This window comes from Neofelis nebulosa, chromosome 5 (assembly GCF_028018385.1).
Source record: "Neofelis nebulosa isolate mNeoNeb1 chromosome 5, mNeoNeb1.pri, whole genome shotgun sequence".
Taxonomy (NCBI): domain Eukaryota; kingdom Metazoa; phylum Chordata; class Mammalia; order Carnivora; family Felidae; genus Neofelis; species Neofelis nebulosa.
This window is the reverse complement of record NC_080786.1, coordinates 156,044,111-156,058,912: the sequence shown is the minus strand read 5'-3', so window position 1 is coordinate 156,058,912 and position 14,802 is coordinate 156,044,111. Positions and strand designations below refer to the sequence as shown.

Below are 14,802 nucleotides of genomic sequence, written 5' to 3'. Positions count from 1 at the left end.
CGCCAGGCCACAGGCGGTGTGCCCTCGGGGGGCCACTGACACAGCCGAGGGCCAGGGCTCCGCACGGACGAACCCAGGGCGGCCAGACTTGGGGCTGGTCAGCCGAACACACCTCGCCCGGCCGGGGGGGGGGGGGGGGAGGCTCTGCTTTAACCCCAAACTTCCATGCTTGCTGTCAATGTTTTGATGCTATTTCGGTAAAAGAGCCACAGACCAAACGAGGGGCAAGCTCTTTCTTATCCAACAGATGCTTACTGCTTGCCTAGAGCGGCCAGCCCTGTGCCAGGCGCTGAGGCCTCCAAGTCAGCAAGGGGCCTTGACTCTGAAAAGTTCATAGAGCAAGAGGCCGGGTGCACTCCAAAGCAAATCGACGTGAGCGTGAGGAAGGGGCATTTCTTAGGGCCGCCGTGACCAAGTACCTCAAACTGGGTAGCTTCGAACGGCAGAAGTTTATGGTCTCCCAGCTCTGGGGGCCGGAAGTCTAAGATCAAGGCTGTGCTCCCTCTGGAGCCTCCAGGGAAGAATGTGCTTCGGGCCTTTCTCTTAGCTTCCGGGGTTGCTGGCAATCCTCGGGGTTTCTCAGCTTGCGGACGCCAGGCTCCAAGCTACCGGTCGTCGCGCTGCGTCTCCATGTCTCCCCTCTTATGAGGACACCGGTCGTTGGATTTCGGGTGCACCCCGCTCCAACATGACCTCATCTTAACTACTTACATCTGCAGCCTCTTTTCCAAGTCAGGTCACGTTCTGAGGCTCCGGGAAGGACAAGGATGTGTGCGGCAGGGGGCAGAGCCTGGTACGGGGGGCGTTCCATAAGCTCGAGCAGGGCACAGGGTGTAGGGAAACTAATAGGGGAACGCATCCTTAGGCAACATCAGGAAGCCGCTAGCACGGCAGGCGGAGCTGAGGCTGCGGCCAGAGGTGCCCGGCAGGAGGGGGCTGGGGCTTGGGAGCGGGGAGGACTGCTGTCTGGTGGTGGCCTGGCAGGGACCGAGCAGGCAGTGAACAGTCCTCTCCCTCAAGTCCTACTCTCCCACTGACCCAAGCCAAGAGGCAGGTAGAGGCGATGGGGCCCCACTGCCACAGCACGGCTCTGGGAGGCAGAGACAGATGTGATGCTCGGAGAGCACCCGGCTAGGGAACATGTCACACAGATAACCAGCGATCACAGCACTGTTACACGTGATAACAGGGGGCATACAGGGTGCAAGAGAGCCACTCCTGTGGCTGTCCGGGCCCGAGATATGGCTGCTGGGGAGCACGGGTTGGAGAAAGATCTACGAGACCAGAGGGAGGAGGCAACGGAGAGATAGGAGGCAGGGCTGGCCCCCACATGCCTGACTTGGGCAGCTAAGTGAGTGGCGGAGTCGTTAGGGAGGCATGGATGCGGGACACAGACTTGGGGGGCAGGCGGGAGAGGAACATATTGGTACTTGTTGAGCATTTGGCCCAGGGGACCCGTCAGTGCAGATGCTGACCGGGGCTGGATGTGTGGCTTTAGAGTCTCTGGAAGAACCCTAGGCTGGTGGGGGCGGCTGGGTGTGGACAGCAATGCACAGCAGGGGAGAAGCCCGCCCAGGCAGGAGGCTAAGACGGAACCCAGGGAGGCCAACATTTAGGGGCCGGACAGAGAGGAGAAGCTGGAAGCCGCGGACACAGTGGTGGGAGAGGCCGGCAGGCGGTGATGTCCAAGGGCCCGAGGAAGGCAGTTTCCAGAAGGGGAGGGAGAAGGCCAGATGCAGCACAGGAGTCAGGGTTTACAGGCTTGGCCCAGAAGGCGGGGACTGAAGCTTCCGGGGGCGCGGGCAGACCTTCGTAGGGGACTGAGTGGGAGCAGCAAGCAGAGGCCGCATAAAGCAGACAGACCATTTCAGGAGGGTTCGCTGAGCCTGGGAGGAGAGAGGAGGACCCAAAGCTGGAGGAGGACCCGGGGAGGAGGAAGGGCACGTTTGAGGCGTCTGGACGTTTCCAAGCACAGGTGGAAGGGGACAGGACATGAGAGTGAAGCCCCGTGGGCCCATCACGACTTCATCCACTGCCAACACGTGGCCGACTGCGCCTCCTCCTTCTGTCGACCCCCTTCCCGTCCCAGGACCGTTCTGCCACAAATCCCAGACACGGCCGTATTTCATCGGCAAATTTTCAGGATGTGTCTCTAAAAGATAGGGTTTTAAACACCACCACAACCCCATCGTCGTGGCTCCCCAAACAAGAATAATCCCTATAACAGCATCAAATACCCAGCCTGTGCTCTCTCCTCCCTGACTCCCTACGTTCTCACTAATGTATTTGTTTTTAAAGTGTGTCCATTTGAGGGACAGGGAGAGGGAGGGAGAGGGAGGGAGAGGGAGGGAGAGGGAGGGGGAGGGAGGGGGAGGGAGGGGGGAGGGAGGGAGAGGGAGGGAGAGGGAGGGAGAGGGAGGGAGAGGGAGGGAGAGGGAGGGAGAGGGAGGGAGAGAGAGAGAGCAAGGGAGGAGCAGAGAGAGGGAGAGGGAGAATCCCAAGCAGGCTCCATGCTGCCAGTGCAGTCCAACGCGGGGCTTGAACCCAGGAACCATGATATCATGACCCAAGCCTAAATCCAGAGTCAACGCTTAACTGACTGAGCCACCCCGGCAGGCACCCCGCTATCGTGTCTGTTTTAAAAAAAAATTTTTTTTTTTAACGTTTATTTATTTTTGAGACAGAGAGAGACAGAGCATGAACGGGGGAGGGGCAGAGAGAGAGGGAGACACAGAATCGGAAGCAGGCTCCAGGCTCCGAGCTGTCAACACAGAGCCCGACGCGGGGCTCGAACTCACAGACCGCGAGATCGTGACCTGAGCCGAAGTCGGACGCTTAACTGACTGAGCCACCCCGGCAGGCACCCCACTATCGTGTCTGTTTTTAAATGGGGTTCCAAACAGTCCACACGCACCTTGTCCTGATGTGTCTCCCAGGTCTCCCCATCTGGAGGTTTGCCCTGCACCTCTGTCTCTGCCCCGCGCTCTGGTCGCAGAGTCCGGGCCGTCTGTCCCGCAGCTTCCCACACCGTGCGGTGCAGACTCCGTCTTCACGATGTGGTCCAACATGTCGTTTTTGCTCCCTGCCCTTCCTGAGCTGGGTGACGAGGCCTCGAGGCGGGGGCAGATTCGGGCAGCGAGGAGCACAGCAAGCACGACAGCAGATGTCCGGGCCGAGCTGGTTACTCACCGGGATGAGAATCGCAGGAGCAGTGAAACTGTGAGGTCCTCACCCCGTGACGTCTTCCTGTTGGCAGCACGTGTCTACAAGGACGGGCCTCCCCTCACCAATTATTTAGCTCTGAGGCGCGGTGCATACAGGCAAGGAGGAATAAATGCGGAACTCCTTAGTGGCCAGTTTGCAAAATAAGATGTAGGTCTTCTAGCATTCTTCCCCACGTCACCAGTTTCTTCCCGCTTTGTTTTGCCCTTTTGTTACGCACACCGGTGGCCGGCGCCTGGCTGTGCTCTGACCCGCTGCCCTCGCCCCCCTCATTCACCCATTCCGGCCTCTTCTCGTTGGCTCCCGACTCCTTCCGCCATGACCCGGTCCCCCGATAGCGTCCTTGCTTTCTAGTGTGACAACACGTTCTGGGCTCACCTCACACGTCTGCCCCAGACCCGGAACCAGCCACTTCTCTCAGGAGACGCCCGTCCTACAGAAGCCACCAGAGGGAGTGGGAGTCGGTGCGCACAGGACAGGGGGCTGTCAGCTTAAAGGACACAGGGCCCTCCAGAGGCAGAAAGACGAGGAATCCAAAACACGCGTGGAGGAATGAGCCCCGGGATGGGGACGGGACAGATGGAGACAGAGGCCATTTTGTGGGCGGGAAGGGGGGAGGTGAGAGTTATCTGCTCTCCCTTCTTGCAGAAGGTGAAGTCGGGGGCTGAAAGTGAAGAGGGAGGAGGTGGCCTCTGGTGTTTGGGGACAATCCAGAGGATTTAGCGGAAGGGCAGCAAGTGCTGGGGGAGGGCAGCAGGTGCCGAGAGACAGAAAATAACGAGATCACGAATTTCTATCGGTGCCAATCTGTGCGCGTGATGGAGTGAGCGTGTCTGTGACCCGAGTGACCCCGAGAGAGGACGAGGGTGGGCAGATCCAACCTGAGGGGTCAGCTTTTGTCACCCCCCCCCAATTTGCAGGGAGGAGTCGCTCCACCTACTGGGAGGTTCTGTCTTTCATGACAAAGAACCGAAGAATGAGACCCTACTGTGTGTGAAATAAGCCCTGTGCTCGGGGGCTGGGGTTGCAATGAGAAGTAAGGCTTAAAACCAGGACCTCCTGTCCGAGAGCTCAGTGTCTGCAGAATCGGAACCGGGAGGCGAGGCCAGGACGCTCCAGGGAAGGAGCAGAGGCAGACGTTCCCAGAGAAGGCCTCCCCGGAGACAGCTCTGGCGATTCTGGGCTTCAGAGCTTGAGGAAATGCCTCAGGCTTAGAAAGCATCCAAGCATTAACCATTATTAGAGAGGTAAAATCAGCGGGGCTCACTTAACTCGGAGAAGAGAAGCTTCATTTCATCTCCACTCATCAAAAACTCAGAATTCTGGCAGCTCTGGGGCGCTCAGCGGCGAGCGAGGTGATCTCTGCTCAATTATCCGCGTTGTTGCTAACGAACACAATGGACGGCGGTGGCCTGTCCTTACTGGAGGGGCACCCTGGGAACATCACCTTACCCTCCCGAGCGCCAGCTCTCACCCATGGTTCCCTGGGGCTGACGTGAGGGCGAAGGAGGTCACGTGTTAGGATGGCACCTGGGCAGAGATTTTTTTTTTACCTGTTTGTCCACCGTGAATCCTTAGCACCTAGAATCAAGCCTGGCACACAGGGGACCCTGGCTGAACCCCTGACGCTGACTGGTCACAAGCGTGCAGTGGCTCCACCGTAAATACTGGCAAACACGGCCCATCGGCATGAATGCGTGACGGTTCCCGGACACACGCTGGGCGCTGGGTAAGAGGGAACTACAAAGTCCCTCTCCGCAGCTTATTTTGTGGATTTGCCAGTTTCTTCTAAAAATGGAGTTCGGGGCACCTGGGTGGCTCGGTCGGTTAAGCGTCCAACTCTTGGTTTCAGCTCAGGTCAAGATCTCACGGTTTCGTAAGCCTGAGCCCCACGTTGGGCTCTGCGCTGACGGTACGGAGCCTGCTTGGGATTCGCTCTCTGCCCCTCCCGAATCACACCGTCTCTGTCTCTCTTGAAATAAATAAAGAATCCTAAAAAATGTTTAAATTAAAATAAAATAAAAATGGAATTTGATTTCCTGCCCCCGATCTTTAATGTAAGTCGTGTTAAGGTTCGGCTCGGGGGCATAGAGCTAATAGGTTTTAAAGCCAAATGTGCTACGGGGCGCCTATGTGTTCCTTCACAGCCATCCCCCTGCTGGCAGACACGGGCGCATCTGTGAGGGGACGTGCAGTGTGCCACGTCAGTGGCCGGGTACCAAAGAGTGGCCTGGCTGCCCGCGCCCACCTTCCTCCTGCAAGCGTGCTCCTCGCGATCGCCGCTGGGCCGATCAGCACTTACTGGATGTGCCACTGTGGAATGTTCCTGAACGTGTTTATACCTCAGTGTTTCCTCCTCTAAGGCAGGGTCACTGAGCACTTCTCTGTGTAAGACACTGTCCCTGTTACACAGAGGGAAAGGACAGGGCGCTCACCATCTAGCTGGCATGAAACGACAGAGAACCTCAAGCCACGAAACCCCCAAATCCCCCCAAAGATCCTTAAACAGGTTACACATTTTCTAGTTTTAACTTAAAAAAATTTAAAAAGTGTTTTAGAAAAAACAATCATGCATTTTGTTGATATCCCAACTTCTGTGAATCAAACAGGATTCTGAACGTTCTACGGAGCCAATCAAAGGAGCACACTGGTGAGATGAAGTCGTCTTCGCCCAACTGACCTTGCTTAATAGACGAGGGATTTTACATTTCCATCCCGTTTCGGTGGGGAAACTTCTAGGGTCCCCGCACTGAGAACCTGCCCCTCATGCCAGAAACGGCGGCAGTGGCGCGGGTGGCGACCAGGACCCCCGGGGTGGCCCACAGGGGGTCCCAGCCACGATTTCAGTGCCAAGTTGTAGCGCTCACATGGTGTTTCAACCCTCTGTGGCTCTCCTCTTTGTGGAGGGGGAGGGAAACGATCCCGCAGCTCTCCTGACTACTTACTGTGCTTGGCCCCAGCCTTTTAGAGGCTTCTCCTAGCAGCTGGATCATTAAAGACCAGGCCCGGGAGGGAGAGACAGACACAGTTACACGCAGGTATACCGGGGCCCGAAGCAGAGGCGAGGCTCGCACCCAGAGCCGAGGAAGCACTTTTGATGGTCGCCCCAGAGTAGGGACTGAAGGGGGTGCCCAGAAAAGACAGCTGAAAAGGTATTTCTTTAAAAACGTAAAGGAGTACAATCTCCTTAAGGAACGCTCCGTACCTCCTTCAAACTTGTATTAAACATTTCCACTCATTCTTTTATCAAACCTTGATTGAATGAAGATAATTTTGACATATCCTCAAGGCAAAACATTGTTTGGTCATTTAAAACATTCTGAAGTGGGGCGCCTGGGTGGCTCAGTCGGTTGAGTGTCCGACTTCGGCTCAGGTCATGATCTCACAGTTTGTGAGTTCGAGTCCCACGTCGGGCTCTGTGCTGACAGCTCAGAGCCTGGAGCCTGCTTCGGATTCTGTGTCTCCCTCTCTCTCTCTGCCCCTAACCCACTCGCATTCTGTCTCTGTCTGTCTCAAAAATAAACATTAAAAAAAAATTTAAGACACTTCTGAAGAAGCTCTGACACGTGTGCCATAGAAGGTACACGGTAATGGCAAGTGAGAAATGAAAGCATTCCAATCAAGTACAAATATCTGTGCATTTAAAAAGCCTGGAAGGATTCACGCCAAAATGCCAGGAATGGCCGGACCTGGGAGGCGAGGTTCCTGGTCGTCTTTCCTTTCTTCTTTATACTTCACTGCATTTTACCCACTTTGCAAAAAACAGTTAGTAATTTTTAATAATTTGAGCCTTGACCTTGTGTCAGGCTCTGTGCTAGACAACGGGGGTCAAGGCCCTGGGAGCACTTAGGGAGGCAGACCTGGAGGCACCAGTCAATCCGATTGTGGCAGGAACGCAACAGAAGGGAGGGGGACCCAGGGGCTCGAAGCAGGTAGGAAAGCAGCCCCCCAGGAAGCTGCGTCTGGGTAGGGTATTCAAGGTGAAGAGAAACATGAGAACCGGGAATCGCGTTTCAGAAAGAGAGAACAGCATACGCTGATCTAGGAGGGCGTCCTGGAGAAAAATGATCTAAAAAATTAACAGTAGCTCATGTAGGTGAAGAATAAGCCTTTGGCGGAAAAGTCCTTGTCCTCACGAACACTCCGGGAAATACAAAGTAAAAGCACCATGAGATGCCCTTTTGCCCATCAAATTAGCAAAGGAGAGACATGACTTACAGTAGGCACGGGTTCCGCGGGCAGCAGTCGCCGGGCTGGAGAGCGGGGCGGGGCCGGCCATTCTAGGAGGCAACACGGTAGTGCGCATTTAGTCTCCATGTTCCTCCCTCTGGTCGGTGAACCCTCAACCCGCACACAACCAAATCCCACACAGGTGGATGTGAGGTGTGGACAGAGACCTATGCACGCAGATATTCACACGGATACATTTCTTCATTCGGGGGAGTGGGTTCAGGGTGACCACTGCATCACTTTGCTACATCGCTGGCATGTGGGAACACGTTATTCTTCCGGATTCTTCCGGACGGAGCGAAGAGTATGTGGTCAGTGATTTAAAAGCCCGAGCGAAATATACACGTTCCATTTCTACAGCACGGGGCGTTTCCAGAGCATCTCATCCTCATTATCTTTGGTTCTCATGACCTTTCTGCAAGTTGGGCAGGACAAGCCTCGTCGCGGCAGAAGTCACTCAGCTCGCAGGCTCCTCCCTGCACCTTGCTCAGAGAGCCTGATGTATCCTAAGTCCTGCAGGGTGCAGCCCCTTGTCCCTTGAGCTGTCCCTCCACCATCACTGGCCACACCAACGTCATCTGTGACGGCAGAGTAGGACCAATCTTACATATCCACTAGGACAGAGGAGTGACATCTTTTTTAGAATAGGGGTCCAAGATGAAGCCACGAAGCATCAGAGTTTTGGTAATTTTTTTTTCATAGCATGGATTAATGTTGAATTTGTCCTAAATAGTCTGCACATTTTCCTCCTTTCCTCAGAGCCCTCTAATATCCAACCCAGGGGCCCCGCACACACACACACACACACACACACACACACACACACACACACACTGCTACAATTACTTAACTAATGTATTGAGAGGGCCCCTGGGAAATCAAACCTGATTTAAGAGGGGTAAAAAACCCAGATCATAAAGCAGAAGAAAAAAAGAATAAAAACTGGATGTACTTTCCTTTTCTTTCTCTTTTCCAAGTGTTGTGTAACTTCCAGTGCTGTTACAAAATGATACCTAACATTCAGTTTGATCAGCTTGTGTTGACCGAACCCTTACTATGTGCTGGGTGGTGAGAGCAGAGCACAGAGGAGCCACAGCTCTTCCCGAGTTGCTGTCCAGCAGACAAGGCCAGTCTGCACAATTTCCAGACATCTCGCCTCCACCCCGGCTGACTCCACTACCCTCCCCGCCGCCCCCCCCCCCCCCATGCACGTTACTGAATGGTTTCGCTTCCTGGGTGGTCAGGAATTTGTTTTTGTCTCTCGATGACACGATTCTCAACATCCCTCATTAAAGCACATAACTCAGGCAGGTGTGTCTGTGTTTCTTCTTTGCTGACTGCCCTCTGCATGAGAGAGGCGTGACTTCAAACTGTTCAAAGAGTCACTTGCGCTTAAGAATCTACAAGTCAAGGGCAGCCTGGGCGGCTCACAGTTAGGTGTCTGATTCTCAGTTTCGGCTCAGGTCATGATCTCATGGCTCGTGAAGTGGAGCCCCACCTTGCGCTCTGCGCTGATAGCACAGAGCCTGCTTGGGATTCTGTCTCCCCCGCCCCTCTCCTGCTCACGCGCGCTCTCTCTCTCAAAATAAAGAAATAAATGTTAAAAAGAGAACCTACATGTCTGTATGTTTCCAGAAACCGCAGTCTCTTCCTGCCGTCAGGTGTATTAGCACTAACGAATACGAGCATTCAGTGAAATCTCTTCATCACAGCCTAACCTCTGATCCTCACAATTACCTGGCTGACACCTTGGCAGTTTGGTCCCTCTTTAGGAAGAAACGACAATTGAAGATAATTAAGATAAATTGGAGTCAAAAGTTCACCAAAGACCTACCGATAGAAGGCGCTTAGTTTACTACACGGTTAACACAGAATACTTATTAATAATAGCTTGCATTTACTAAGCACTCCCCACTGGGCTGAGCTCATCAGAAACATTTTATTCAGACATGGCAACGGCCCTAAGAGGGCAGTTAGCTAGATCTCCATTTTAAACATGGACAAACTGACCAGAAAGAAGTAAACAGAGCTAGGGTTCCAACCCTGCATCTGACTCCTATCCACTAAATGTCATTAAAAGTCTTTTACTTTTATTTGTTTTAATGTTTATTTATTTTTGAGACAGAGAGAAAGAGAGAGCGCCAGCAGGCGAGGGGCAGAGAGAGAGGGAGATACAGAATCCTAAAGAAGCTCCAGACTCTGAGCCGTCAGCACAGAGCTTGACGCAGAGCTTGAACCTACGAACTGCGAGATCATGACCTGAGCCAAAGTCTGAGGCTTAACCAACTGAGCTACCCAGGCGTCCCTAAAATCTTTTATTTATTTATTTATTTATTTATTTATTTATTTTTCAACGTTTTTTATTTATTTTTTTTTTTTGGGACAGAGAGAGACAGAGCATGAACGGGGGAGGGGCAGAGAGAGAGGGAGACACAGAATCGGAAACAGGCTCCAGGCTCTGAGCCATCAGCCCAGAGCCTGACGCGGGGCTCGAACTCACGGACCGCGAGATCGTGACCTGGCTGAAGTCGGACGCTTAACCGACTGCGCCACCCAGGCGCCCCTAAAATCTTTTATGTTTTAAAAAAAGAAGTTGCAATTCCTGTTTTTAAAATATCTATCTGTTGGAGGGGGGGCTGGGTAGCTTAATTGGTTAAATGACTCGACTTTGGCTGAGGTCATGATTTCACAGTTTGTGAGATCGACCCCTGTGTCAGGCTCCACACTGACAGCGTGGAACCTGCTTAGGATTCTGTCTCTTCCTCTCTCTCAGCCCTTCCCCCGCCTTCTAAAAAAACAGTTCCAATTCCTATTTTAAAATGTTTTTTTATTCTTTATTTATTTTTGAGAGACAACGAGACAGAATGCGAGTGGGGGAGGAACAGACAGAGAGGGAGACACAGAATCCAAAGTGGGATCCAGGCTCTGGGTGGGATGCGGGACTTGAACGCACAAACCACAAGGTCATGACCTGAGCAAGTCAGATGCTTAATGGACTGAGCCACCCAGGCGCCCCCGCAACTCCCGTTTTTAAAATAGCTATACATCTACATCTGTATACCCACATATCTGTATCTACGTACCTATATCTGTACATGTATGGTCATATGTGGGAATACCTGTAACACATGCATACGTTTCCAAGAATAAAAGCAATTTTGATACACAGCCTGACGTTTCCATAACTGAGATGGGTCTGAGTTCATTTTGTTGCTCATTCTCTGAGCGGCTGCCGCAAAGGCAACACAACAAAACAGGCCTGCCGGCATGCCTCCCACCGTCCTCAGTTCTTGGGGCTTCCCATGCAGGGTCCTGAAGAGCTCAGAAGGGACGGCTCGGGGACTCCCCCAGTTGCCATGGCAACCGCCAGGCCTCCAGCCCTCCGCTCAGAAGTGGGTCCGAAAGGTGTGCACGGTTGGGTAACAGACGCCCAGGAGGCCTTCCAAGAGCCCTCTCCCCCCGCTCGGGAGCACCCCCACGAGAGGGGCTCGGGGCACCCGCTCCAGTCGGGGCCCCTGTGCTCTCGTTCTTTGTTTTGGAGGAGGGCAGGCGGGTAGAGAGGTGGCCTCCGTCACCCACACGGGGGGAAGGGGCAGAAGAGGATTTCCTACCCGAGAAAGGGAGCTGGGCGGACCCGTGGGCGCGCCCCGTCCGCACTCACCCGAGGCCCCGCCGGCAGCGCCCTCCCGGCTTCACGGAGCGCTGCCTCTGCGCAAGCTCGCCGCGGGGGTGGATGGGAAATCCCTCGTGGGGGATGGTGGGAAGAGCTCCCTGGGGGATGATGGGAAACGCCTGGTGGCGGGGAGGGTCAGCTGGGGCGCGACGGGAGACCCTTGCGGGGGAATTATGGGAAGGGCCTCCCTGAAAAGGTTTTGGAGGAGTAGAGGAGGATTTCTTCCTTTTTTTCCCCTCCTGGTGATGGCCTCACCTTTTTGCCCCTCGTTCCCCCAAGGAAAGGCAAAGGATGAGTGAAGCGAGCATTTTGAAGGCCTTCGGAGTTTGAGGGCGCTGCTCTTGTGATCACCGGGCACTTCGGGGTCACCTGGGAGTTAGGGGTCAAGCTGCCAGGAACCGGCTTGGCCCGATGAAGTCTTCCCGGGACTCCCCAGGTCTCCTGCGAGGGAGAGAGCCTGATCTGAGCCAGGGAACTCTTCTGGAAGGAGGAGTTTGGATCAGGTCCCGTGTTGCTGTGGAAGGCTGGGGAGGCGGCCCTGCTGTCACCCGGTATTGCTTTATTTGGACACTTGCTAAACCTGCCGTGTAGTGAAATTACTGTAGATCGAAAGATGGGGGCAGGGGGAACTCTGACTCCTGTGCGTGGGACGTAAGTTGTAAATTTTAGGGTTCACCAGTGCTATGGCCGGACACCCAGCTGCTTACTAACGATGTGATCCAGAACAGGGTTTGTTTATGCCACTTGCTGTGTTTTTCCAATCTAAAACGTATCGAGCCAGTGGTTCTCTGCTTGGTAGATGGTTAAGGCCACTCCTCAAAAACCATAGTTACTCCTTTAAATCAGAGATCTGGGAGGCAGTAGGGGTATGAGCTTTGAATCCCGCTGGCTCTATGATCACAAGCAACGACTTTACCTCTCTGTATGGTGGGGGAATGGCAGCAAGGATTTAATAAGATAATTCATATAAAACTCTTAAAACACCACCAGCCCAGGGGCGCCTGGGTGGCTCAGCGGGTTAAGTGTCTGACTTAGCTGGTGTCATGATCTCGTGGTTCGTGAGTCTGAGGCCCACATCCGGCTCTGTGCCGACAGCTGGGAACCTGCAGCCTGCTTCGCATTCTGTGTCTCCCCCTCTCTGCCCTTCCCCCCCTCAAAAATAAATAAACATTAAGCAAAATTAAAAACAACAACAGAACACTGCCAGCACAAGTTGGAACTTAGCAAACCGTAGTTACTGTCATTGTTAGAGCAAATCTGAAAGTTGAGTTTCCGACAGTTTCACATGCATAAAAGCAAAAATTTATTTCCGTTAGTATTATCATCACAGATTTCTAACGTTAAAATACTGTTGACATTTTATTATAAAAAGACACAATTGTAGTCAGTGTGGCAACCGTCAAGCATAAAGTAGATCTTAATCATCTTTATCGCAAACACCTGACTTTTCTTTACACCTTTTTTTTCTTTGCAACTAACAAATAATGTTAATTGTAGGGTCTTCTGTGTTAATCTGCTCGTAAATTGTTTCTTTGTTCAGTAAATGATGTGTTTGGGCCTGAGGTTTGGTTAAGATCGCCATCTTCCATTCTGTCACCGTTTCTGAGGGAAAGGCCGGCAAAGTGTGTGTGACCTGGGAGATCTGTGGATGTTTCCCTTCTTGGATGTGGCATCCACAAGGCTGTCGGGCAAGATCAAACTCTGTTTCCTCAGCCACTCCTCCCCTACTCTGACAGCAACAACAAACAACACACCTTGGGGTGGGTGTGTGGGGAACTTTCTATGAAGGATGTGTGATTTCTTGGTAATATTTTTGTTGTTAACATGATGTAGCTATCATAATAAATGACAATACGTTAATAAAATACTATCTTTGGTCCCCATGGCGGCTCTTTGAGATTAGAAGGGCGTATTCTCCTCAGTTTACAAAATAGGAATCTGAACCTCAGGGACAGCTGAACTGCCTGAGGTCACCAAAGCCATGGGGACCCAGAATTGGAACTTGGGCATTCTGGCTCTAGATGAGTAATGTTTCCACTGGACAATGATGACTTTAGGACCGGTCTCCCCCCTCTCCCCATTTAGGTCATTTTTTTTTTTTGAGTACTTAAATGGGTTTAAAGAAATAAAACTATTGGGCTATTGTTATTGCTGAAGGTACTAAATCTCAAAAAGCAAGGGTATTTAGATTTAAGATGACACAGTTATTTGTATAATTTGCAAAAACGCATTAGAAATCAGATACACAAATGTATGATGGCCAAGTCGTATAGAAAAATAGAACTCTGATGCACAAGCTACAGCCCAGGAAACCAGCCCATTATTTATAGAAACCAGCCCAAAAAGCCAGTGTGCTGTAAGTCAGGCTTGTCGGAAGTCAGTCCTCCGTCTCTACCAATTGGTCTAGGAGCAAATCATAACTTCCGTAACAATTGGGCGGGACTTGATTAATAACTGAGCGGTTCCTGACCATTTTCCCTACTTCCAGCTTAGGACCAACCAGAGGGAGTCCAATTTGCACTGATAACCAATCATTTAGGGATGTCCCACTGATGAGGTTTGGGGGTGATGGTGGGGTCCAGAGCCCAAGAAAGAATTCTTGAAGACGTCTTTGGTGCAAAAAAGGTGATTTTGTTAAAACATGGGGACAGGACCCAAGAAAGGAAGAGCTGCCCCAGACCCTGAGAAGAGACTGGTTATATACTTGGGAATTGAGGGAGGTAAAGTCAAGGGGAAGTTCCCTGAAGGATTTTCATATGCTAAAGAAGACTCCTAGGATATGGAGGCCTAGCTATTGTCAAGCTAAGGTTGTTTTTCCCTCTAACAAAGCATTAGCATTAAGACAGCAGGGAGTTCCTGGAGAGACGTTGGATTCTGCTGGCCTCAAGTGGTTGTCAATGGGCTGCAGGTTAGAAGGAAATTAATCTTACCTGCCATTTCCTTCTTGCCTTTGTTCCCCACTAATGGAGGGGGTGATGTTGGGGCTCCAGGAAATGGAATCTTTAGGTTTCTGGAGATTAGCTATTGATAAGATTGCCTTTTTCTTGTAATTTACTAAGATATTTGTAAATAGATGGAGACTCAGGTCGTGCAGGACGATGATCTCTACCAGTTAACCATTTGTTTTCTGCTTTCCTTTGTTCTTGGGCAGTCAGGAGTGCCCGAGGAATGTTACACAATCCCACCCGGGGGTGGGGGGTATTTGTGAGGTGTCAGCTTGCCTTGTGCTCCCTCATCACCACTTCTAGTTAGCCGCCTACAGCTTCCCGGGCCAACAGCCTCTGACGGGGCGCACCTGGAGCCTCCCTGTTCTCCACTGTCAGCTTTGCCAAATCCTCTGCCTGCCTGTGAATCTCTGCCAAAATGCAAATGATGGTGGCTGAGTCCCTTGCTGTAGCAAGCTCTGAATAAGTAGTCTTTGCTTGTTCTCATTTGGGTGGTTTTTCTCTATTCACACCACAAGATAGAGATTCTGTTAAGTGCAACTGATGAAGAAAGACCTCGACCGTAGTTCCATCTCACCGGGCATCTAAAGGCTCAGGTGGACTGATTTCACTGGCTTGGCTGAGCACCGGCTGTGGGGAAAACACCTTTCTAGGGGCTGTGGGGGCCGATCGCTAGATGGATGGGTGGTAGGTAGCTAGGTGGATGGATGATAGGTAGATGGATGGATGGAT

At 52.2% G+C, this 14,802-nt stretch overlaps 1 protein-coding gene across 5 annotated transcripts in view; it reads right to left on the bottom strand.

Moving 5' to 3' along the window:
- Positions 1-14,802, bottom strand: part of SLC37A1 (solute carrier family 37 member 1) — an 82,798-nt gene that overhangs the window by 67,072 nt on the left and 924 nt on the right. The window contains exons 1-3 of one of the 5 annotated variants that reach the window (XM_058732102.1): positions 11,064-11,123; positions 9,070-9,218; positions 7,441-7,502 (exon numbers count right to left, since the gene is read on the bottom strand). The exons of 1 other annotated variant lie outside the window; for it this stretch is intronic. In XM_058732102.1, coding sequence (XP_058588085.1) covers positions 7,441-7,502; positions 9,070-9,141 — 134 coding nt within the window. In that variant the 5' untranslated portion in view covers positions 9,142-9,218; positions 11,064-11,123. Of the gene's footprint in view, positions 1-7,440; positions 7,503-9,069; positions 9,219-11,063; positions 11,124-14,802 lie in introns of those variants that run through there. 3 more of the 5 variants (XM_058732104.1, XM_058732103.1, XM_058732109.1) reach the window with 3 other exon arrangements.